Source organism: Schistocerca americana, chromosome 6, assembly GCF_021461395.2.
Source record: "Schistocerca americana isolate TAMUIC-IGC-003095 chromosome 6, iqSchAmer2.1, whole genome shotgun sequence".
NCBI classification, from domain to species: domain Eukaryota; kingdom Metazoa; phylum Arthropoda; class Insecta; order Orthoptera; family Acrididae; genus Schistocerca; species Schistocerca americana.
Window position 1 is genome coordinate 186,426,030 of NC_060124.1, and position 26,673 is coordinate 186,452,702.

The following is a 26,673-nucleotide window of genomic DNA, read 5'->3' on the forward strand; positions in this document are numbered from 1 at the left end:
AAGATGTGATGAGTGTGTAGATTGGGCAGGTCTTGCACCTAGGTCTTCCACTGAGATAGGACTCCTGTGTCGAGGGGTCGGGAGTGGGAGTGGCATAGGGGTTTATTTATTTTATTTACGCCTCAAGTTCCATAGGACCAAATTGAGGAGCAAATCTCCCAAGTTCATGGAACGTACCAGTACATGAAATTACAACATAAAAATAATAACAGATAAAAATAAAATCTTTATGAACCCAAAAAAGTTAGTCCATAAGTTTAAGGAAACACAATCAACAATACAACAAGAATCAGCTTAATTTTTCAAGGAACTCCTCAACAGAATAGAAGGAGTTACCCGTGAGGAAACTCTTCAGTTTCGATTTGGAAGTACGTGGATTACTGCTAAGATTTTTGAATTCGAGTAGTAGCTTATTGAAAATGGCTGCAGCTACTACACACCTTTCTGCACAAGAGTTAATGAAGTCTAATCCAAATGCAAGTTTGATTTCTGCTGAGTATTAACTGAGTGAAAGCTGCTTATTCCTGGGAATAAGCTAACATTGTTTACAAGAAAGGACAGTAAGGAATATATATATTGAGAAGCCGATGTCAAAATACCCAGACTCGTGAAAAGCGGTCAACAAGAGATTCGTGAACTTATTACCTAAACCGCCCATTTCTGAGCCAAAAATATCCTTTTAGAATAGGAAGAGTTACCCCAAAATATAATACCATACAACATAAGCCAATGAAAATCAGAAAAGTAGACTAATTTTCGTGTAGAACGATCACTCACTCCAGATACCGTTCGAGTAGTAAAAATGGCAGCATTAAATCTTTGAACAAGATCCTGAACGTGGGCTTTCCATGACAGTTTACTATCTATCTGAACACCTAGAAATTTGAACTGTTCAGTTTCACTAATCATATGCCCATTCCATGAAATTAAAATGTCAGGTTTTGTTGAATTATGTGTTAGAAACTGTAAAAACTGAGTCTTACTGTGATTTAGCATTAGTTTATTTTCTACAAGCCCTGAACCTAGGTCACGAATTGCACTATTTGAAACCGACCCAATGTTGCACACATCATCCTTTACTACCGAGCTAGTGTCATCAGAAAACAGAAATATTTTAGAGTTACTCATAATACTAGAGGGCACATTATTTATGTAAATATGGAACAGGAGTCGCCCCAACACTGATCTCTGGGGCACCACCCACTTGATCGTACCCCACTCAGACCCCACCTCACAGCCATTGTCAACATTTTGAATAATGACCTTTTGCCGTCTGTTACTAAGGTAAGAGGTGAATCATTTGTGAGCTGCTCCCCGTATTACGTAATGGTCCAACTTCTAGAGCAATATTTTGTGATCAACACAATCAAGCACCTTAGTTAAAGCATAAAATATGCCTAATGTTTGAAACCTTTTGTTTAACCCATCCAGTACCTCACAGAGAAAAAAGAACATAGCATTTTCAGTTGCTAAACGACTTCAAAGCCAAACTGTACGTTTGATAGCATAACTTTAGCAAACACCGATGGCATAGAAATAGGTCTAAAATTATCTACATTAGCCCTTTTTCCCTTTTTATAAACTGGCTTTACTACCGAGTACTTTAATCGATCAGGAAACTGACCATTCCTAAAGGAAAAATTACAAATATGGCTAAATACAGGTCTAACATGTGCGGCACAGTACTTTAATATTCTGCTAGGCACTCAGTCATAACCATGAGAGTCCTTAGTCTTCAGTGATTTAATTATTGACTCAATCTCCCCCTTGTCTGTATCACAGAGGAGCATTTCAGACATCAGTCACAGAAAGGCATTTGCCAGGAAAGTTATTTGATTCCCTGTAGAAACTAAATTTTTATTTAATTCACCAGCAATGCTCTGAAAATGTTTGTTAAATATTGTACATATATCTGATTTATAAGTAACATAAATATTTTTACTATGAACTGACTTTATATTGTCGACCTTGTGCTGCTGACCATGCACTTCCTTCCCAGCTGACCTTATTATTTTAATTTTGTCCTGTGAATCAGCTATTCTGTTTGTATACCACATACTCTTTGCCTTCCTAATAACATTTTTAAGCACCTTACAATACTGTTTGTAATGGGCTACTGTACCTTGATTGTGACTACTTCTAACATTTTGATATAATTCCTGCATTGTTCTACATGATATCCTTACCCCACTATCAGCCACCTGGGCTGCCTATTACTGCTAGTATCCCGTTTAGAACATTGTAATGGGAAGCAACTCTCAATGAGCATGAGAAATGTGTTAAGGAAAGCATTATATTAATCATCTATGTTATCGGCACTATAGCCTAAACATCTTGCCACTCTTGTTCCTTGACAAGGTTTAAAAAACTCTCTATTGCTGTTGGATTAACTTTCCTGCACAGCTTGTAATTATATGTGACATTTGTTTGCATACAAAAGCCTTTTAGTGTTAAAATTTGTGCATCATGGTCGGAAAGGCCATTCACCCTTTTACTAACATAATGCCAATCTAGTACTGAAGAATGGATAAAAATATTGTGTATGGCTGTGCTACTGTTCCCCTGCACCCTAGTGAGAAAAACCACAGTCTGAATCAGATTTTATGAATTTAGGAGATCTACCAAGATCCTTTATCTTCCACCGTCGCATACAAAATTTATATTGAAGTCTCCACATATAACTAATTTCTGGTACTTCCTGCAAAGTGAATCAAGAACCCTCTCTAGCTTGAGCAGAAATGCTCTAAAGTAAGAGTTAGGGGACCTATAAACAACAACAATTAGAAGTTTAGTTTCACTAAATTCAACTGCTCCTGCACAACATTCAAATATCTGTTCAGTGCAGTGCCATGATACGTCTATGGACTCAAATGGAATAGTGTTTTTTTATGTACATAGCCACTCCCCCATCCCGCAAGGAACTCCTTGAAAAACAGCCAGCTAATCTGTGTTCTGGTAAAGGAAGCCTCTGAATTGTCAAATTATGTAAGTGGTGCTCCAACATACCAACAATTTCAGAGTCAACATCTATAAGCTGTTCACTAACTTCATCTCTAATATCTCTTATAATTTGATGAAATATGCAAATTCCTTCTCTGCTTGGAAATATGATGTCCTCTGAAGGTGATCCCTTAGTTAGAGGGACTTCCTTTAAGCTGGTGTACCTATCAGCTGGCTTCAATCAAAAAAAGGAGCAGCTCCAACACCAACTACTACAGTGTTGTGTAAATTGGGTGGACAATGGGATATCACTTTAGGAGTGGTTGGGAGAAACTTGGGTAGAGTGTCTCTCATTTCTGGTCATGATGATAAATAATCAAAGCTCAGACAAGGGATGTGGTTCAGCTGCTCCAGTCTGGAGTGATACTGGGTGACAAGAGGTTACACTCCTTTACAGCTTCTTGTTGGAGGTGATAGGAGGGTGAGGGATGTGTGAGGATATGGTATAGGAAATCTGTTTGCAGAATATTTTGGGAGGGGGGGGGGGGGCAGGGGGTAGACTACTGCCTGTCTGTGAAGGCCTTCATTTTTCGGTTTTGAAGGGTGACAGCTGTCACAATATGGGAACTGTTTGTGGTCACTGGGTGTAATATGTATAGAGGGGTGGATGGAGCCATCAGAGAGATGGAGGCCAACGTCCAGGAGTTAAGAGGTGTTGGGTTAAGGAGGGTTGGGTTAAGGAGTACCATGTGAGGGGAATGGGAGAGGAGGTGTTGAGATTGTGGAGAAATGAGGATAGGGTGTCTTGACTCTTGAGTGAAGATCATGAAGATATTATCAGTGAATCTAAACCAGATAATGGATTTGAGGTTTCGGGAGGCTCGGAAAGTATCCTCTACATGGACCATTAACAGTTTGGGATAGAAGGGTGCCATGCGAGTGCTGTGGCTGGGCTGCAGTTTTGTTTGTGTACCTCCCTTTCAAAGGAAAAGTAGTTGTGGGTGAAGATATAGTTATTCTCAAAATAGGGACCCCTGTTAAAGTTTTACTCTGTCACCCACCCAACCTAAACAACCTCCTGGTCCATCACTATGCCACACCCCCTCCCAGCCCCTTGCCACAGGGATCCTATCCTAGTGCAAGACCCAGGTGCGAGACCTGCCCGATCCACTCAATCAGCACATCCTACTCCAGTCCTCTCCCAGTCTTATCCTATGCCTTCAGAGAGAGGGCTGCCTGTAAAAACAGGCATGTCAATACCAGCTGTGTCACAGTCACTGCAAAGCATTATATGTGGACATGACTACCAACCAGCTGAACACCAGCAAACTGTGATCAAGAACAAAGTTCACCATTCCATGTCACAACATGCCACTGAAAACGGCACGAGTTCAATGGCTGCTTCACAATGTGTGCACTCTGGATTCTTTCTTCTAACATAAGCTTCTCTGAACTACATAGATAGGAGTTATCCTTGCAACAGATCCCATACTTCTCGCGGCATCAGCCTCCACTTTCCCTCTGTCTCCACTATCTCTACTGAACACACTCCCCACTCCCTATGTCCTGTTACCCCTCCAAATCCACACCTCCACGCCACCTTCATTGTGCGTCGCACCTCACTAGCTCAGGACTGTAACCTTGTATCACAGGTCTAGCTGGTGTACTTGCCACTCCTCCCTCTTGCATTCATATCTTACACAACTGCTACCTCTATCTGAGTTGCTAGCTAAAGGATTTGTACTGGAAGCTAGAAAACTTATCTTCCTCTTTTGTGTGTGCCTCACTGACCTCTGCTATTTGGTGTGTGGTCTCCTTTAATCTTAATTATATTTACATTTTGCTAGAGTTTTCCTTAATACTTAACACAAAGAAACAATTTTCTCAGCAATTGTTGGTAATAGTTATTTCATATCGTTGGGCAAAGTCATAGATTTTTAGTATTTTGCATACAACTTATAGGCAGGTCACTGTTTACATAAATTTTTACAGCCTAATTAATTAATTATTTCAATTATTCACAACTTTCTCCACTGCTTCACCATCCTGACCAACCAACAACCTCCATGACAACCAACTTCAACTCACTACAACCACTAACTTGCTCCTTTCGTGGCCTTGCACTGGCTCTTATTTGGAAGTATAAGCAAATAACAGTTTTAATTTATCTTGTATTACAATGAAGAAATGTCCATTTATAAAGTTGTATGTGTGACAGCATATTCTGCATAAGTGAAAAATAGTTCTCTTTTAATTGTAACTAAATATAGATCTTCATGGGGATGTTATGATGTCTGTCAAACAGCAACAAGCAGTTATTAGTCTGTGATTTCATTGTAGATTTTGTTAAGGATTCTGATAGAAAAAAATATCTGGAAACCATATTTAGATCCTGCAATTCGATCCCAGTAATTAATTTTCTGACACAGATGGATCAAGACAGAAGGACTCTATTTGACAAAGTTTTCATTGATGAAGTCCAAAGCAAGATAATATCTGTGTTTCCAGTAACAAATGGTCTCTCAGATCATGGTGCTCAAGCATTTAGGATAAATAAGATAGTGCCTTACAGTATAGATACTCCTCACTGGAAATTAATGAGAAGAATTAATGACTTCAGGAAAGACTTTTTAAGAATCATTTACAAGTGCTGACATAAAATTTTATCTGCTATATGATAAATTCGTGTCTTTATTTGAAAATAGCTTTCCTCATAAGCTAATCAGAAAGACCATTGGTCAACCATCTAAAAACTATAGGAGGAAATAAAGTATCATGTGAAATAAAAAGGGAAATGTGTCTGTTGGCAAGAACAAGTAAAGTTACTGCAGGAATTTCACACTACATAGAATTTTTAGAAAAGTTATTAAAAATCTAAGAATGTGCACATTATGTCAGAGATTAGTATTTCTGACTTCACACTTCAATCTGTATGGAATGTAATGGAAGAAGGCGCAGAACAACAGGCCATGCAATGGGATAATATAACTATTGATTTAAATAGAAGGGCTATAAATGATCAGACAAATGTAGCAGGTATTTCTAATCATCAGTTCTTAAATGTAATAGAAAATACGGGGACAACCAGTTCAAGAGCAAATCATAGTAGCATGTTAGAAAAGCAGCTCTCATAACATTAAGTTATATGAATGCCTCACCAGCTTCTCCGTCTGAAATTAGAAAGTATATATTTTCTCAAAAATAAAAGTGTATCTGCATTTGATGATGTTTTCAACAGAGTAGTAAAGACTTATTTCCATATAATAAGCAGTCTTTTCTGAAATAAGTAAAACATCACTAACTCATAGCATTTTCTCAACGAGATTGAAATATGTCATTGTTAAAACCCTCCATAAGAAAAGTAATAGGAGGAATGTCAGTAATTACCATCGTGTTTACTACTGACATCATTTTCCAAAATTTTAAAGAAGTGATTTGTTGTAGAATAATATCCCACCTGAGCGAAAATAGTGTCCTCAGTAAAACACAGTTTGGATTTCAGAAGAGTTTCTCAACTGAAAATGCCATTTACCTGTTCACTCACAACATTTTACAAGCATTAAATAACAAAATAGCACCAGTTGGTGTACTGTGTGGCCGATCTGACTGGCTGTGTGGATCACAGTATTCTTGTAGATACACTGAGGTTTTGTGGAGTTGGAGGATAATATCATGTCTAATCAGAAGAATAAAGATAAAGTTGTACTAAATAATTCAACCAGTATAAATAGGGGAGATTCTTCTGTTTAGGAAGAAATCACATCAGGGGTTCCTCTAGGCTCAATATTAGGTTCACTATTGTTTCTCATATACGGAAACAGCCTTCAGTCTAATATAAAATAAGCAGAATCTATTCTTTTTGGAGATGACGGAGTAGTATTGTAATTGGTCCGAACTTAACAGCAACAGACAAAAATGTAAACAATATTCTTAAAAGTATTATGATGTGGTTTCTGCAAATGGTCACACTGTTAATTTCAAAAAGTCACAAGATATTCAGTTCCACACATCCAGGTGTAGTACACCAATAATAAATATAACATGTAATGAGGGAATAATAACTAGGGTGGTAACTTTAAAATTTTTTGGTATCCACATTGATAAGAATTTAAATTGGGGGGGGGGGGGGGGGGGATTTTGGAACTCCTAAAATAACTTAGTTCACCCAAATGTGCACTTTTGAATCATTGCAGATCTTGAGGAAAGACAAAGCAGAATGTTAATATATTTAGGGTATTTTCATTCTATAATGTCTAATGAAAAGTTTTAATAAACAGTTTTGTTGTAAACAACCCACTAAAATGCAAAATAACCAATGATGTATATAATTACAGTAGCAGAAAAAATGACCTTAATTATTCCACATTAGGTTTGTCTTGAGCACTAAAAGGGGTGCGCATGCTCCCAACAAAAATTTTAATTACTTGCCCAGTGATATAAAACGTGTGAGAAACAGCAAAGTTAAATTTGAAAACAACCTGAAAAGTTTCTCCTTGAGATCTCCTATACCACAGAAGAATTTCTGTTTTTGTAACATGTAAGAGATGGTAATAAGAACTACTAATTCACCACTTTAAGGCACTTGTAAATGGTCGCGATGGCAGCCATATTTATATAGTAAATGGTCGCGATGGCAGCCATATTTATATATGGATGTATTATTTGAATATACAGTAACTGATACCAGATTATTACAATAAATTGTATAATACCCCATGGAACATGAAACTACCTAATGAATAACAAATTTTAATTACACATTTTTGTTAAATACAAACTTTACTGTAATAAATTTTATAAAATGTTTAATTTTAACATTCCGTTTTAAGATAGAGAAATTTCAGTAATATATAAATTATTTTAGTTTCCTTTAATTACAGTGTTTCTAATGCTTCAGTTTTATTCTTTAATACAGAGAATTGTCTCGCCAAAGGTTGATAATGTGCTAAATATCCACATTTTGAATATGTAACTACAGCATTTCACAATACTTTCTAGTAACTTCCATTAAAAGATACACTGTATTTTATTAAAAATTTGCATTGCATGACCACATTTTTGTTTTCACAGATTTAAGCTATTGAAATGACTGAATTGGAACATGCATGCACAAAATTTCATTTTATAAAGAATCATAATTTTTCATAAGAAATGAGATGATGAACTTTTACGTAAAATGAGGGAAAGCCAACCACTCACCTACAGATACACAGACTACTGTTGGCACAAAGAAACACACAACAGAAAACAGTATTCACACTAGCTTTCGAGCTCTTGCTCTTTCTCTAGCAAAAGTACATGCATTCACACACACAATACGGTCACTGAAACACAAACTCTTGCAGCTACGGTGAGAGTGACTATTGATTATTGAGAGCAGTTACATGTGCAGTTGGAGGTGGTAAGGAGGTAGGGAAGGACACACGAGCCAAGAATGGGGTAGCGGGATAGTGTGAACCAAGTGTTTCGACAGGTGTCTCAGTGCCTGCACAACCAGATGAAAGGAGTTTAGAGGGTAGACCATGTAAGATATATAGGGGGAAGAGAGAAAGGCAAGGATGAAGATGGAGTCTGAAAGGGGTGAGAAAAAGGGAGAGAGGTGGCAAAGATAGGGGAAGGGGGGCAGGAGAGAGGAGTGGGAGGAGCCTGCCTGAGGGGGGGGGGGGGGGCAGTACATCAGTACATGATCTGGATGGGAAAGGAGTGGTCTGAACAGAAGAGAGAGAACAGGAAAGGTGCAGCAGTGGGTGACAAATTAGCGGAGAATTACTGCCAGGGGGATTGCAAGAGTGCAGGATATGCTGGAGAGGCAATTCCCATCAGTGTCATTCAGAGAAACTAGTGCTGCAAAGGTATATCTAAATGGCTCACATAGTGAAGCAGCTGTTGAAGTCCTTATTCTGTGGTGCACAGCTTGTTCCGAAACTGGATGGTCTAGTTTGTTGTTTACTACAGTTTAGTACTGGCCATTCGTGTGAGTAGACAGTTTGTTATTTGTCATGCCCACATAAAATGCTGTGCACTGATTGTAGTGTAACTGATACATAACATGGCTGCTTTCATACATGACCCTGCATTTTATTGAGTAGAAAATGCCTGTGACTGGACGTTGCTAGGAGATTGCGGGTTTATGTATGGTACAGTTCATGTACATGGGTTGACCTTAAGGGAATGATCCATGAAGTGCAGGATTGGGAGCACTATTGAAATAGGAGTGGACAAGGATATTCTGTAGGTTGGGTGAGTGGCGGAACACTACTTTGGGTGATGTGGATAGGATAGTCCTCATTTCAAGGCTATGGAGGTGAGAGCCAAGGGTGTCCCTGCTGTGAGTTCAGATCATGAAAATGTCATCAGTGAATCTGATACATAGGAGGAGTTTTGCCACAAATTCCTCATCTACCAAATTCTGTTCAGTACCTCTTCATTAGCTACATGATCTACCCATAATCTTCTAACTTCAAAATTCTTCTGTAGCACCACATTTCGAAAGCTTCTACTCTCTTCCTGCCTAAACTATTTCACATCCATACATTGCTGCACTCCATACAAATACTTTGAGAAAAGTAGGATGAAAAGATGTGTGAATGGCTAAAGAGGAGAGGGAAAAAGAAGAAGACTGAAGAGTAAATGGGAGTGAGGTTGGTTAACGTAGGTTCAGTCCAGGGGGATGGCGGGATGAAAGGATGTGTTGGAGTGCAAGTTCCCATCTGCGCAGTTCTGAGGGACTGGTGTTGGGTGAGAGAAGCCAAAAGGCACGTACGTTGTAGCAGGTCCCTAGGTCCCTAGAATTATGCTGGACGGCATGGACATACTTGCTTGGTCTGGTCAACCTTTATCCGTACTTTTCTTATTTAGTGGTCTTCCTTTGGTATTGAACATTACCAACGGATTTTATTTTCTTTCTCATCCTTCCCTCCTTGTTTTATTCCTTCTTATTATTACTATTTTAACTTTAGTTATTTAATTTCCCTACACACCAGTTACCCACTATGTACCCTAATCCTATACCACATTATTTACATTCATTCCGGAAACATGCTTTCACCCTAGCCAAAGTGCAATCCCACATACTTTTCCTCCGGTCCTGCTTAACCTTTGGAATTACCCCTAAAGGACTTACCTTAAAAGTTCCCATCTCTGGGTGCAATCCCTCCTTCCACCAGTCTCTCCTGGCCTTCCAGAATCTTCAATCCTTAGCCCTTACCCAACTTGTCCAGAATCTCTACACTACTTCGTGTAACCACCACTCCCAACAGCTCCTGTCTCTCTTCAATGTCCTCCACCTCTCAAACCCCTGCTTGGAGAACGCACTCAGGAACATCATCCTAGAAGCCAGCTGCATACTTGAGTTCCATGCCACACACCACCTGAAAAAACTATCCACAGTGCTAGTGCAACACCTAAGAAGTGGGGTCCCTCTCCCTATCCCTCACAAACACTAACCACAACAGCACCTTCAACAAACCCCCCTCATAGCCAACAAACCTAGCCTGGCCACCCTACTCGATCTCCCAATCCCAGCACATACCCCTCACAGACCAAATCTCAACTATAACCACAGTCAAATGCCACATACCACCAGTCCCAATTCAGTTCTAAACCTCTCCTCCAGAGACATCTGTTCTATCAAAAGGCTTAACCTTTAGCCCCACGCCTAAATTCAACCACACTGCTCTGGTTAAAGATCTCCTCTCATTCACCCGGAACCTCAACTGGAAATATCACTTCACCACCCAAACACAGCCCCCAAATACTAAACCCAGTGTTGAACCCTGTCTAGAACAGTTCCGACCGCCTTTCCAAAGGGATCCTCCTCCTCTCCCTCAAAACCATCCCTTGCAGACATTTCAGAATTCCTCACATCCAGTGTTGCGTCCCAGTCCTTCTTGAAGAACATCCCGACAACCCCCAACATCACCCCAGCTGAATCCCGTGCCATTAAGGAGCTGAAAACAGACCGCTCTATTGTCATCCTCCCGGCGGATAAAGGCTCCATAACTGTGGTACTTGACCGTGTGGAGTATGTGGCAGAAGGACTGCGTCAACTCTCTGACACCTCAACCTACAAAGCTGTTACCCAGGATCCCATTCCCTCCATCCAGACTGAGCTGCAGAAAATCATAAAAATCCAAGGTCCCTCACAAGGCCTCACAACGGCTTCCATAGACCTACTCACTCCATCTGAGCCACGTATCCCTACCTTCTACCTATTACCCAAAATCCACAAAGAGAACCATCCTGGCTGTCCAATTGTGGAAGGCCCCAACAGAACGTATCTCAGCTCTGGTAGACCAACACCTCCAACCTATCACCTGCAGACTCCCATCCTACATCAAAGACACAAACCATTTCCTGGAACAACTCAAATCCATTCCCACTCCCCTCCCACCTGAAACCTTTCTTGTCACCATAGATGCTACATCCCTTTACTCAAACATCCCACATACCCACGGTCTCTCTGCCCTTGTACACTACCTCTCCCAACGCCCACCCAAAGATCTTCCAAAAACCTCGTTCCTTATCACACTTACCAACTTCATCCTCACCCATAATTACTTCACGTTTGAAGGCCAGACCTACAAACAAATCAGGGAACGGCCATGGGAACCAGGATGGCTCGGTCCTATGCCAACCTCTTTATGGGCCGCATGGAGGATGCTTTCCTGAAGACCCAACAGCTGCTTCCCCTGGCCTGGTATAGGTTTATAGATGACATCTTTGTGGTCTGGACACATGATGAAGAAACACTCCTTGAATTCCTCCATAACCTCAACTCCTTTTCGAATCTGAATTTCACCTGGTCCTTCTCCAAAACCCAAGCTACCTTCCTGGATGTTGACCTTCATCTTGTTGAAGCTCACATCCACACCTCTGTCCACATCAAACCCACAAACAAACAACAGTACCTTCACTTTGATAGCTGCCATCCATTCCACACCAAACGCTCCCTTCCCTACAGCCTAGGTATTCGTGGAAAACATATCTGCTCCAGTGACGAATCCCTCAACAATTACACCAATAACCTGACCAGTGCTTTCCTCTTCCGCAACTATCCTGCAGACCTTGTCCACAAACAGATCTCCTGAGCAATACATTCCTCCCCATCAAACAACAATGTTCTTACCCCCAGACCACACAGAAGCATCCCCCTTGTCACCCAATATTATCCTGGCCTTGAATACATCAACAAATTACTCTGCCAGGGATATGACTTTCTCAAGTCGAGCCCTGAAATGAGATCATCCCTTGACAATATTCTCCCCACACCACCCAGAGTTGCCTTTCGTCGCCCCCCTAACCTCCGTAACATCCTTGCCAAACCCTACAGTGTTCCCAGACCACCTTCTCTACCCAGCGGTTCCTACCCCTGTAACCCACCCCGCTGCAAAACCTGCCCCATGCATCCCTCCACAACCACCTACTCCAGCCCCACTACTGGTAAAACATACATAATTCAATGCAGGGCCACATGTGAAACAACACATGTCATTTATCAGCTGACATGCCTGCACTGCGCAGCCTTTTACATCGGTATGACGACAACTAAACTGGCTGAGCGCATGAACGGGCACAGACGAACTGTCCGCCTAGGAGATGCCCAATACCCAGTAGCAGAGCATGCCATCCAGCATAATTCTAGGGACCTAGGGACCTGCTACAACGTACGTGCCTTTTGGCTTCTCCCACACAACACCAGTCCCTCGGGACTGCGGAGATGGGAACTTGTACTCCAACACATCCTTTCAACCCGCCATCCCCCTGGACTGAACCTACGTTAACCAACCTCACTCCCATTTACTCTTCAGTCTTCAGTCTTTTTCCCTCTCCTCTTTAGCCATTCACGCATCTTTTCATCCTACATAATTGTGTTTATCTTTATGCTATATACCTCTTTACTTCTGTATGCATCCTCTTTGGTTTGAAGCTGGCACAGTACTTAACAGTAGAATATCTTTGGCTTCCCTCTGATAACCATGCCTCCATCCTTGCTACCCTCCCTGTTTGCCTTTTCCTGTTGCTTCATAACCTGGGTTGTGAGTAACTAAATCCACTTTCCCTTCTTCCCTTTTTTCCCCTCTCTCCTCCCTGATGAAGGAACGAAGTTCCAAAAGCTAGGAATGTAAATTTTCTGTTCTGTTTTGTGTCATCTATCGGCTGTACTGAGCTGAGGTAAGTACTGGCCAGTCCCTCTATCTCTTTGTTAGTATTTGTTTCACATCTTTATATGAGATTTTCCATTAATCATTCAAAGTGAAATGATTGTGGGTCAGGATGTGGTTGTCTAAAAATGGTTGTCTAAAAAGATTAGGATGGATGTTGGGATAGGTAGTGGGGGAAGTTGGTGTATAAGGACACTGCATACACAGTGACCAAGAAGGCTTCTGGTTGTAAAGGAACAGGAACCGAGGAAAGGCAGCAAAGGAAGTTAGCAGGGTGTTTAATGTAGGACATGAGGCTACAGACAACAGTTCAGAGGTGTTGGTCAGTAGAGGCAGAGGTTCATCCTGTATAAGCACTGTACTGAGCTACAGTGGAACAATCAGTAGGAAGACTTGTGGGTTTGGGTTAGTGGAGTACATAAAATGTTAGGAGTGTTGGGAGGGGGGGGGGGGGGGTTGCCCTGATTGAGAAGGGAGATGGATTCAGATGGGGATAGACTTAAGGCCTTGAAAAGCTGCTGGAGGTCATGTTGGACTTTGGCATTGGATCATGGCCATAAGATTTGTATGCAGAAGTGTCGCAAGGTTGTCAGATGCCCTCAGCCACATAGTCACTACAGTTTATGACACTGCACTGGAGCCTTTGTCTGCGGGAAGGATAATAAGGTTTGGAATGATTTTCTGGTTACAGATAGCTAGGAGAATCAAGGTTGGAGGGAGTTTGAAACTGTTTTGAACATGATTCTATTTGGGAGACTGTAGTCGGTGTGTTTTCGCCGCAGGGAAAGAGTAAAATAATGAAGGTCCTTTACAAATCCAGCATGGTTGAACTTAGTTTTTGGCTAAAGGTGTCACCTCCCCCCATTCTCTTTGTCCCCCCCCCCCCCCCCTTCTCTTCCCTTGGTGTCCTCCTCTTCATCTCCACTTTCCTTTCCTTTTCTCCCTTTCCTTTCCACCCCTGCCATTCTCTCTCTCTCTCTCTCTCTCTCTCTCTCTCCCCCTCTCTCTCTCTCACACACACACACACACACACACACACACACACACACACACACACACACACACACATACCCACCACTCTCACTCACACTCTCACTTACATGCTCTACCCTCTGAACTCCTTTTGTCTCGTCATCTTGACATGCAGATGCTGAGTCATCTGTTGAAAGACCTAGCTTCACATTATCCCACTACCCCTTTCTTGCCTTGTGCATCCTTTCCTAACCCCTCACCTCATCCATTTCCTCATGCAACTGCTTTCAATAGTCGATAATCAATAGTCAGTCTTGGGACAGCCATAGGAGTGTGTGTTTGGGTGACTGTGTATCACGTTTGTGAATAAGTCTACTTTTGCTAGACATCACTTAAAACTTCTGGGCCATTAGGCCGTGGTCGGTATATAAAACTTTCTCCTGTTGTTTCCTCTCCAACTGTGGGAGACTTCTTCTGAGGTAAAATGGTGAACTGCAAACATATCTCAAGGGAGTGTGGAATAAAGAGGTAGTTTAGAGGGCACCACAGTCTTATCATGTGACATTGGTTACAAGATTATCACTGGCGTTGTCAACATTCCCCATTGAAAGTAATTGATCATCATTCTTAAGTTGCAGTTTTGACATCCAAATTTTGTCTAATTTAACACCTTCCTCTTTTCTGTTAAAATTATTATGGTTTTTATAAATCTCAATAGCCTCTATATACACACACACCTGATAATGGGATGTTTTCGATGTGACACTCGTCTCAGAGAGTTTTATTTCATGATCACCCTCTTGGTAAACGTGTTCTGCTATGGCTGATTTATCTGTATAACACAGGTGGAAATTTCTCTTGCGTTCAGCGAGACTGGTATTAACAATTCTTCTTGTGGTACAAGTATAAACCCCAGTCCACAAGTACAAGGTGCAGCCAAAGATGCAGTATATCTTTTGCCGATCTTAAACATTATTTTATATTCCTGGTGAGTCTGAAGTTAGAGTTCACACCGTACTTGCCCAGCACTTTCCCAATGCGATCTGTAATCATACTGATGAACAGAAGGAAAACTTTCCCTTTGTGCAGCTGTCGTTCCTTATCGGTCCTGATTCTCTCACTAGGGCGAAGTGCTCTATCTATCTCCTTGTTAGAATAACCGCTCTTCTTGAATGTCAACTGTAGATGTTCAAGCACATCTTTTACAGTTCACAAATTTTGTGTGCCCTATCTAGAAAGGTTGTAATTACACGACCCCCCCCCCCCCCCCCCCCCCCCCCACCGCGCACGCTTGGGTCATGGTTAGAATCTTTATGCAGGTAATGCATGATTTTTCTATATATTCTATGGCCCAACGTTACATCCCCATGGTTGAATGATTGATAACAGACACATCCAAGAAATTCAGCTGTTCATTATTCTCCATATCCATAATAAATTGTATTTTTGGATTCATCCTGTTGAGATGTATTAGGAAGGCATCCAATTCCTCTGCATTGTGTGTCCCTGCTATGGAATTAGCATCGATGTAGTGGTACCACCTGGCTGGTCTTTTTCTGTCAGTCTGCAATGCCTGTTGTTTAAAGTTCTCCATAAACAAATTGGCAACAGCTGGACTAAGTGGATTGCCCATAGCCACCCTGTTAATCTGTTTATAAAAAGCATTATTATATATGGAAAATAGGTCATGGTGAGGCAGTGTCTGATATCCTTGTTAGTATTGATGTTCTGTCCTTATTTACCATTATTCCATTGAACGAAGCTATCTCATTTATAGCTGATATTTTTCCATCAGATATTGTGGAGTTATTCAGACATTGCCTTACCATGACCTATTTTCAGTACAATATGATTTTTATGAACATATTGGGGGTGGGGGGTGGAGGGGGGGCTAGGGGGGGGGGGGGTGGCTATAGGCAATCTTCTTAGTCCAGGTGTTGCCAATTTGTTTATGGGTAACTTTGAACAACAGGCATTGCAGACTGCCAGAAAAAGACTAGCCAGGTGGTACCACTACATCGATGATACTTTTGTAGTATGGGCACATGGTGCAGAGGAAGTGGATGCCTTCCTGGTACATCTCAACAGCATCAATCCAAAAATACAATTTATTTTAGAGACGGAGAATAATGAACAGCTGAATTTCTTAGATGTGTTTGTTATCAATCAATGGGATGGGACGTTGGGCCAAAGAATATATAGAAAAATCATGCATAAAGATTCTGACTATCACCCCAGACAAAAAAGAGGGATGATTAAAAGCTTGCTAGATAGGGCATGCAAAATTTGTGAACCGTATTACTTGAAAGATGAGCTTGAACATCTACGTTTGACCTTCAAGAAGAATGGTTATTCTAATGAGGAGGTAGATAGATCTCTTCACCCTAGGGAGAGAATAAGGACCGATGAGGAACGATGGCTGGCCGAAGGGAAAGTTTTCCTTCCGTTCTTCAGGACAATTACAGATCGCATTAGGGAAGTTTTGAGTAAGTACTGTGTGGACACTACCTTCAGACCCACCAGAAATATAAAAGAATGTTTAAGATTGGCACACTGGGTATATATAAAATTCCGTGTACTTGTGGACTGGTTTATATTGGTACCACAAAAAGATGTGTTAACACCTGTCTCATTGAACACAAGAGAAATTGCCACCTGGGATATACAGATAAATCAGCCTTGGCGGAACATCTTTACCAAGATGGTGATCATTAAATAAAATTCTCTGAGACGAGTGTCACATCGAGAACATCGCATTATCATGCGTATGTGTATAGAGAGGCTATTGAGATGTTAAACCACCATAATAATTTTAACTGAAAAGAGTGAGGTGTTGAAGTATACAAAATTTGGATGTCAAAATTGGCAATACCAGCAATAATCTCATAGCTGACATCTGTGATAGGCTGTTTTGCCTCTGAAGATGTCTCCTGGAGTAGAGTGGAAATGTTGTGAAGAAGTTTTATACATCGACCGTAGCCTAATAAACTTGAAGTTTTAAGTGATGTCAGTACCAACCATGAAAGCTTACATTGTATAAGCTTTTGCAAGAGAAAGAGAAAGATATCAGAAGTGAGCATTAATACTACTTTCTGTTGCATGTTTCTGTGTACCACACATCAGTCCGTCTTTCCATTATCTTATGTACTATTCCAGCCAGGAATTTCCATTGTTGATGATGAACTTCTGTACTTAATGATATTAAATTATTTAAAATATTGTTAAACAATGATTAATGTATGTGACACACAGGTACATAATCATAAATATACGTCAATGTAATAAAAATAGCAATGTATCGCAAACAGAAACGCGTATCCACTACTCCTGTATAAAAGTCTTGGGCTCTCACATTACATAAAGTGGAAATTGCAGATGCTCTCAGGTGCCACCAGTTAAGGATGCTATGTGACTTGGACCAAGCCAGCAGTATACCTTCCATACTATGATGAAAAAGATGGCTGTGAGGACCTAAAATGGATGTGTGTTCCAGGGTCAGAGATCGAGACAAGTGTTTCAGCCCAACCTGATATATGTTATGCCTAAAGATTATGTATGTCTTTGAGTGACCATTGTGTAGTGTCCTCTGTGAATTCAGCAACATCTACACAGGCCAAAAGATTTGTGCTTTTGGTATACAGGGTATGTGCACCACATAAAGCAGAGGGAGCTTGAGATTTTGACCATTGCTGAACACTGCCTAAAGAACGAACATAAAATACAATATGAAAATATGATGGTCTTGGCCCTTGCACCTCCATATTTGAGTTTCATTATAGAAGAGGAGGCTGGTGTTAAATTATATGATAACAAGTTTGTTCAAAATGAAAAACATACGTGTAGTAGGATTGGGGCATGGGGGCAACCTGGACGCTGAGCTTAAATAGATGCTCGGCACTTACAGGGATGCGGGAGAAAAGGGTTCAGACGTGGCACCAGCCCCACACACCATCTGATGTATGCCATCCTGTAGTGGGCCAGAGCTGTCAGAAGCAGCAACCTAATGTGTCTTCCCATGCACGTGTCGTTTCAACCCCTCTCTGGTGGCAACACCTATAAACTGAAGCGTCAAAGAAACTGTTATAGGCATGCGTATTCAAATACAGAGATATGTAAACAGGCAAGTCCTGTGTAAGACAACAATTGTCTGGTGCAGTTGTTAGATCAGTTACTGCTGCTCCACAGGTAGGTTATGAAGATATAAGTCAGTTTGAACATGGTGTTATAGTCTGTGCACGAGCGATAGAACACAGCATCTCTGATGTACTGTTGAAGTGGCAATTTTCCCTTACAGCCACTTCACAGTCCAGTAAAATCAAATCTCAAACATTGCTGCAGCCGGAAAAAGATCCTGCAAGAAGGGGATCAAGGACGACTGAAGAGAAATGTTCAATGTGACAGAAGTGCAACACTTCCGCAAATTGCTGCAGATTTCAATGCTAGGCCATCAAGAAGTGTCAGTGTGTGAGCATTCAAGGAAACATCATCGGTATGGGCTTTCGGAACCAAATGTCCACTCGTGTACCCTTGATAACTGCATGACACAAAGCTTCACGCCTCACCTGGGCTCATCAACACCGACATTGGGCTGTTGGAAACATGTTGCCTGGTCGGATGATTCTCATTTCAAATTGTATTGAGCTGATTGGTCTGTGCGGGTATGGAGAAAACCTCATGAATCCATAGACCCCGCATGTCAGCAGGGGACTGTTCAAGCTGGTGTAATGATAATGGTGTGGGGCATCTGCAGTTGGAGTGATATAGGACCCATGATACGTCAGCATATGACTCTGACAGGTGTCTGATCACTTGCATCTATTCATGTCTATTGTGCATTCCGACAGACTTGGGCAATTCCAGCAGGACAATGTGACACACCACGCATCCAGAATTGCTAGAGAGTGGATCCAGGAACACTCTTCTGAATTTAAACACTTCCGCTGCCCACCAAACTCCCCAGACATAAACATTATTGAGCATATCTGGGATGCCTTGCAATGTGCTGTTCAGAAGAAATCTCCACCGCCTCATACTCTTATGGATTTATGGACAGCCCTGCAGGATTCATGGCGTAATTTCCTCCAGCACTACTTCAGACATTAGTTGAGTCCATGCCATGTCATGTCGCGGCACTTCTGTATGCTTGCAGGGGTCCTACACTATATTAGGCAGGTGTGCCAGTTTCTTTGGCTCTTCAGTATTTAAGCTGAACGCTGTGCCAATTCTGGCAGTTGGTACTTTTACTCCTTATGACGATGAAGGTTACAGCTGTTGAAAATTAGAGAATTTTATTTCACACACACACACACACACACACACACACACACACACATTCATTTTAAATTTAAATACAAGTCATTGTAACAGTCTGACAGTTAGGGTGTTCTCTGGAACAATTTAACTGAAATCTGAATCAGTCAGTAATTCTTACATATTACACTGTCATGTCATATATTCAGAAACCATGATACTTCATTTATATTTGGCTGAAATTTAGTCCACGTACCAGAGCTTTAAATGAGTAAAAAAAAAAATTATTTACAGCATTTGATGATATATAAATTTACTGTAGTACTTGTATATAAGTGGAAATAGTTTAATGGTATATATGTTCCAGCTATCCCTTCTCCAACTTCTGCTGAAGCAGTGTTCCCACATGTTGTTGATATGAGTACAACTTGTGTGTCCATACAAGCTACTGTGGGGATTGCTTTGACATCTTTTGTGATTGGTATTGTACTGATGATAATCATTTGGTTCATCCATGTGAAAACTGGTGAGTGTATTTGATACCAATTAAAATATTCAGTAGAGTGGCATGCTGTTGATTACTTGAGATTGATGCATATGAAATGAAGGATTTATTAAATCTCAGTCAACAATATGTATGTGAGAAGGTATGTTAATAAATGAGAACCATCAACATTAAAAGTTATTTATTTTGCCCAACAAAATAATGATGCATTCAATCACCTTCACAGAATTTTCCCAGAAGCAATATCTCAAAGCCATTTATGGCATTGTAATTTATGAATACCCAATTTACATTACCCCCAGAATCCAGCATTTCATTAACATCACCTTTCTTTAAATTATGTTGTGGAATATCTACATAGAAACAGCTCAAACATTGTATTCTTATGTAATGGCGTAAATCATTGACATAAGTAAAATTCTGAATGTTAGTTTCTGGAGAATTGGGTTGCAGTCAAACCAGACTGATTTATGTTTTCTGTGATCTGATAAATTTCTCCAGGTAAATTTAAAGATGATTCACTCGAGATATCTATGACTGGTTGTTACACCCATGTTTATCAGACCTGAGAGACTGGACTAGTACTCCATACCAAAAGACCTGTCTTCCAGCATATATGGAACCATTGAATAAAAATGTTTTCGGGAAATGTGATTGTGGATACGTAGTGAATTCAAAAAGAGAAATATGTGAAATGTTCGAAGTCAAATAATTGTTCTTGGATAAAGTTCTCATGTGTGGCTAATTTATTAGTAGTGTAAATTATATAGAGATTGTTAACAAAATGCAGAAGTAGTTTTATATGCTAGAAAGTGTTTACTTATGTGATACACATCACAATTTGTGCCAGTTTTGCTCTTTGTAGTCCAGAAGTAAGTCTGTTTTGATTTCTTGCTATTGTTTGAATGATATAGTATATAAATGTTTTAAAATTTAAGAGTTTCATTACATTTGTCAAAATTGTAGTCCTGGCTTTGTGCTGTAACAGCTAATAGTATTCAGAGCTATACAGAATATCAGACATGTGAAGAAACTAAAATGTTTGTTAAATATAACTATATGAATTACGATAAATTGCTACTCAGTGCATAGCGAGGATGTTGAGTGGCAGAAAGGCGCATTTAAACAGTGGAAAATCTGGAATGGAATATTAGCAATATGAAATGGATAGACTGCTACTGACCACATAAATGTGGTGCTTAGAGGCAGAAGTGTACATTGAAGGGGACCCTTCCTAGCCAGCCAAGTTCTCAAATCCCTCACCTGTTTCACATTCATTGATGACTTGGGCAATTCCAGCAGGACAATGTGACACCCCACACATCCAGAATTGCTAGAGAGTGGGTCCAGGAACACTCTTCAGAATTTTAACACTTCCGCTGCCCACCAAACTCCCCAGATGATATTTGCGTGGTCTGGACTGAGGGTGAGGGCAGCCCATTCACAGTCCCCCAAAACCTCAACACCTTCTTCCCTGTTCGCCTTACCCAATCCACCTCAGTCCAACAAGGCAACATCCTCTTCATCAACCTCCATCTCGAGGGTGGCTACTTAAGTACTTCCACCCACATCAAACCCTCCAACTGACAACAGTGCCTCCACTTTGTCAACTGTCACCTATTCCACACTGAGGAGTTCCTTCTGTACAGCCTGGTCACCTGTGGTTGTTGCATCCCTAATGGTGAGCATTCCCGTTTCAAATGTGTCAGGGAGCCGGCCGCGGTGGTCTCGCGGTTCTAGGCGCGCAGTCCGGAACCGCGCGACTGCTATGGTCGCAGGTTCGAATCCTGCCTCGGGCGTGGATGTGTGTGATGTCCTTAGGTTAGTTAGGTTTAAGTAGTTCTAAGATCTAGGGGACTGATGACCACAGCTGTTAAGTCCCATAGTGCTCAGAGCCATTTGAACCATTTTTTGTGTCTGGGAACTGACAGATTGAAATTACCCTCTGCACCTTGTCCAGAAGCATATCTCATGTGCCTTGTCTCCTCAGTCACCACCATCCCTCACATACCCACCGGCCACCAACAAAGAGGCACCCTCCCCCCACTCTCCCACATGACGCAGCACCACCCAGGACTGGAGCAGCTCTGAATCACATTCTCTATTAGGGTTGTGACCACCAGTCATAATGACAAAATTGTGCCCAGACCTCTCACTGAGATATTCTTCCCCCCCTCCATTCAACCTATACAATATCTTTCTCTGTCCCTATTCCACCTCTGCTTGCTACCCAATACCTCGTGGCTCAGATGCCTGTGATAGACATAAATGCAAGACCTTTCCTATGCTTCCTCTGACCACCACTTACTCCAGTCCCATCACAGGCACTGCCTGTCCCACGAAAGAGGGGATCAATGGTGAAAGCAGCCACGTCAGCTACCGATGTAGCTGCAAGCACTGTGATGTGACCACAAACAAGTTGTCCATCCTCATTAATGACCGCTGGAACACCGAGTTGCTGAACGTGCCACCTGGCACAGTGTGCTTGACTCTAACCGCTTCACGGCCGCATGACACTGATTCTTCTCATTGATACTGGCTTTTCTGAATTGTGCAAATGACAACTTTCCCTGCAACATAACATTTGTTCCTGTAGCCCTCCTGCCCTCAGCCTTTACTAGCTTTCCTCCTCCAGCTGCCTCTATCCTCTCCCCTGCTTTCCCTGCTCCCACTACAGCCCTACACGTACCTTCTGTCTTTGCTGTACTGCATAATCCTTCCCCCTTTCTACCCTCCCCTCAGTCACCTCACACCGCCCCCCTGTCTGATGCTGCAATGTCCTGTTCCCACCACTCCCCTGCACACTCCCACAGACGGCACTCGCATCTACTCCCATCCCTCACCTGCCGTCCCTCCCCCTCCATGACCCAGGTCTATTGTGTACACCAACTACCCACCCCAGCTGAGATTGCTACTCACCACAGGTGAAGTTGTAATGGGGCCTTAGCACCTGGTGTGTGTGTGTGCGCGCGCACACACATATATCTGACAAAGGACATAGTCCTATAGCATAACCCTTTCTTGGGCTGTGGGAAGTATACTTACCACTAACTGTATTTCTTTACTGCATTTGTAGAAATGTATTGTATCACCTCTGTTAACTTTTCACAAGGTTAATATTCCTTTTTGTGGACTGTCGGAAACTTATGTGCCTGCAATTTACTTGTTTTAATATTTTCGTGGGAATATGTCTTACTACCTCCGAATGTATCCAACATCTTGTGGTAGTACACCGTACTTTACGTGTCAAAACTAACTGCTATGGTCATTAGTTTCTGCTTACTGTGAGGTCATTACTGTTATCATTTGTGAAGTCTGAACACATTGCTTCATTTCTACCATATGTATTGTCATGACTTGTATCAGCTCATTTCTTTATTGTGTGGTAAATGAAATTTTTAGGATTGTTTCCCCAAAATAAAAACACAAAATATTGTTTTTTCCCCCCTCACTTCTGATTGCAACCCATAACAGCTTGCAAAAGGGCAGTGGGGAGTAGAATTACCTTCATAGTTTAATAGCTCACATAAGAGCAATGGAAAGTGCACACTTACCATCATAGCTTTTAATCCTAAGTCATAAAAAGAAAATTATCAAAAATTAAATGTAGTCTATTGGTCACTATTCTGATACTAGAAGATTCAACTATTGTGAGTTGCTACAAAAAATGCACTGCTTAATAATGGCTAGTGATCTACTTAAATGGGTCTGGCAGCTGATAAGTGTTGTGTCTGCTATGTGGTGATTACCAGTCTGTCCCAAGGTGTATTGTTTTTATTCTATCCTGCATTTTCTGTTTTCAAATATTAGTTACATTATGGTAGGCTCTGTTTGACCTAAAATAGACAATGTTCTTGTCACTGTTGTAGCTGTTGTGATCTCCAGTCCAAAGACTGGTTGCACAATTCTCCATGCTAGTGTATCCTGTGTAAAATTCTTCACCTCTGCAGGAATGCTGGGACCAGACATCACTTAAAACCTGCTTCCTGAAGTCAAGCCCTGCTTCTCCCTGCATACAGTAGTCAAGCCTTAGTCTCCCTGCACAGTTTTTACCCAACCCCCACATACCTCACTACATTACTGAATTAACAGTTCTGTGATGCCACAGGATCCCTTATTTTAGTCAAGTTGTGTCATTAAACTCTTTTCTAAAATAAATGATAATTAATTGAAACCCTCAGCTGCTGACAGGTGTTATTGATATACCTCGATGGGGACAGCTGAAAATGTGTGCCCCGACCGGGACTCGAACCCGGGATCTCCTGCTTACATGGCAGACACTCTATCCATCTGAGCCACCAAGGACACAGATGAGTAGTGCCACTGCAGGGACTTATTCCTTGCATGCTCCCCGTGAGACCCACATTTTCAACTGTCCACAATCTACATACATAATGTACGTAATAGATATTTGCCCATCCACTCATTATTCGCGCACACTAAGGTGATGATTCCTGTAAGAGTTTGGGCAACCTGTGCACATCTGCACAGACGAAGGTCAAAGGCTGGGTAGCCTTTAACTATATGTATGAAGATAGTAACTGTTCTCGAAAGAACAGATACCATTGATGACCGTGCATCTTCTCAAGAATAAAAGATAATTAATTGAAACCCTCAGCTGCCGACACGTGTTGTTGATATACTTCTATGGGGACAGCTGAAAATGTGCGCCCTGACCGGGACATATATTTTCAGCTGTCCCCATCGAAGTATATCAAGGACACCTGTCGGCAGCTGAGCATTTCAATTAATTATCATTTTTTCTAGAGAAGCTGCACAGTCATCAATGGTATCTGTTCTTTCGAGAACAGTTACTGTCTTCATATATAAATTCTTTTCTCCCAGTTCAATGCGGTATCTCTTCATTAGTTATCTGGTCTACAAGTCTAATCTTCAGTGTTCTTCTGTAATACCACATTTCAAAATCTTCTTTCCTCCCTTGCCTGTATTGTTTTACCATCCAGCTTCTATTTTCATATAGAGCTACACTTCAGACAAATATGTTTCAGAAATGACTTTCTAGTGATTAAATTTGTATTCAGTGTTAACAGACTTCTTTCTTACAGTAAAACTTTTCATGCTATTACCAGTCTGCACTTAAATCCTCTTTACTTCAGTCTTTTTTCAGTTGTTTTGCTGCTCAAATAGCAGAACTTATCTACATTAGTTTTAGTGTGTCATTTCCTAATCTAATTCGCAAAGCATCACTTAATTTAATTTAATTACCCTCCATTCTCTAACATCTGCCTAGTGTTCAGATTTCTCTGTTATAATTGGAGCCTGACTTCTGTACAAGTTGCAGAGTACCTTTTAATCTCTTTATTTTATTGTTCAATAGTTTATATTAACTTGAAATTTTAAAGTATGTAATTTGATATATACCCACAGTTGGCCAGACTGATTAGTAATTGAGATTATTGTTGTCTTTATAATACGTCCTGCCTTGGCCAACATTTTCTCAATTATTGAAAACAGACCAAAGATAACATAATGTGGTCAAAACTATCATGTCATCCAAATGAAAAACTCAGTAATTCAACTCTATAAAGCACTGAAGTGCTATAGCTCCCACAAAGAATTTTTTGTGCTGAGCAGCCAGGATCTTCTGATGTGTCATTTGGGAGTATTTCACTTCCAGTAAAACTGCATGTTTTGTAGAGGTTCAGTTTAAAACAGCCACTCGCACAACAGTTAACTTATGTTTATGTATGTATCTTTACAATGTTGAACCATTGTTAGCTATTTTATTAAGGAAAAAGGAATCAATGTAGAGAAAGAAACACATCATTAGGATGGTGATATCTGCCATGTCACTCATGTTAGTAGGTCTGAAGATCTTCTGTTCTATTCACTTTAGGTGCTGCACATCAGGTTATGTCAATGAACATGGGCAGATCAAAGATGTAAACACTTTGTGAATTATTCCAAGCAGCTGCTTACGTCAGTGATTATGTTCACAGCCATAGGACATGGGCAAGGAAAAGGCATCATAAGTCATTTTAAGAGTACAAACATACACAAACTTGAAGTCCACTGTAAGCTTTTCAATGTGATGCATGGACATCACTCTCTGAAAAGTAGAAAAATAACTCCAAAATCATCAAGCAGACTATATGGGCTTTGTTCCAAATCTTTTTCTTTGTAAAAATGTTATTGTTTCTCCAAAGACTGTAAAGAGATGGATATACCTAGCTTTTTTTTTAAACAATGGAAAATCCAGATTGCCATAATGACAGTATTATGGAAAGGATAGATTGCTACACACCTTATAGTGAAGATGATGGGTTGCAGATATGCATAACAAAAAGACTATTACACACAAGCCTTCAGCCAGAAGGCCCTCTGCTGAAATAGGCGACATGCACACACACATTCACCCAAACACAGCTCACACAGACATGACCACTGTCTCTGGCTGCCGAGACCAGTCTGGCCTTGGCAGCCAAAGATATGAGTATATAAGCAGATCATTGACGATGGTGATGGAGGATGCAGTGGTCAGCTGAAACGAAGAGTATAGCCGATGAGTGACAGGGCCAGAGAACTACATCAAACCAACCTTAGAGTTCTAGTGTGAAAGACACCAGCAACATTAGAACTAACATGGTTAAATAATGAAACATTTCAGTGTTCCATCTGTTTGAAGGTAAAAGTGCTTCTCCAAAGAGGCCAGGAGATGGCTGTGTTCATCACAGGAATTCTGCATTTCTTAATCCTAGATTTATTACCAGATGTTCAGAATACAGTACAACAATTGAGTGGAAGTGTCTAACAGTGTTTATTTATTTATTTATTTATTATTTTTTTAAAAGGACTGAAAACCCATGCAGTCAAGATCACACA

The 26,673-nt window shown here is 40.9% G+C and overlaps 1 protein-coding gene across 1 annotated transcript in view; it reads left to right on the top strand.

Moving 5' to 3' along the window:
• Positions 1 to 26,673, top strand: part of LOC124619913 — a 264,971-nt gene that overhangs the window by 221,227 nt on the left and 17,071 nt on the right. The window contains exon 16 of the mRNA XM_047146549.1: positions 19,693 to 19,851. Coding sequence (XP_047002505.1) covers positions 19,693 to 19,851 — 159 coding nt within the window. The remainder of the gene's footprint in view (positions 1 to 19,692; positions 19,852 to 26,673) is intronic.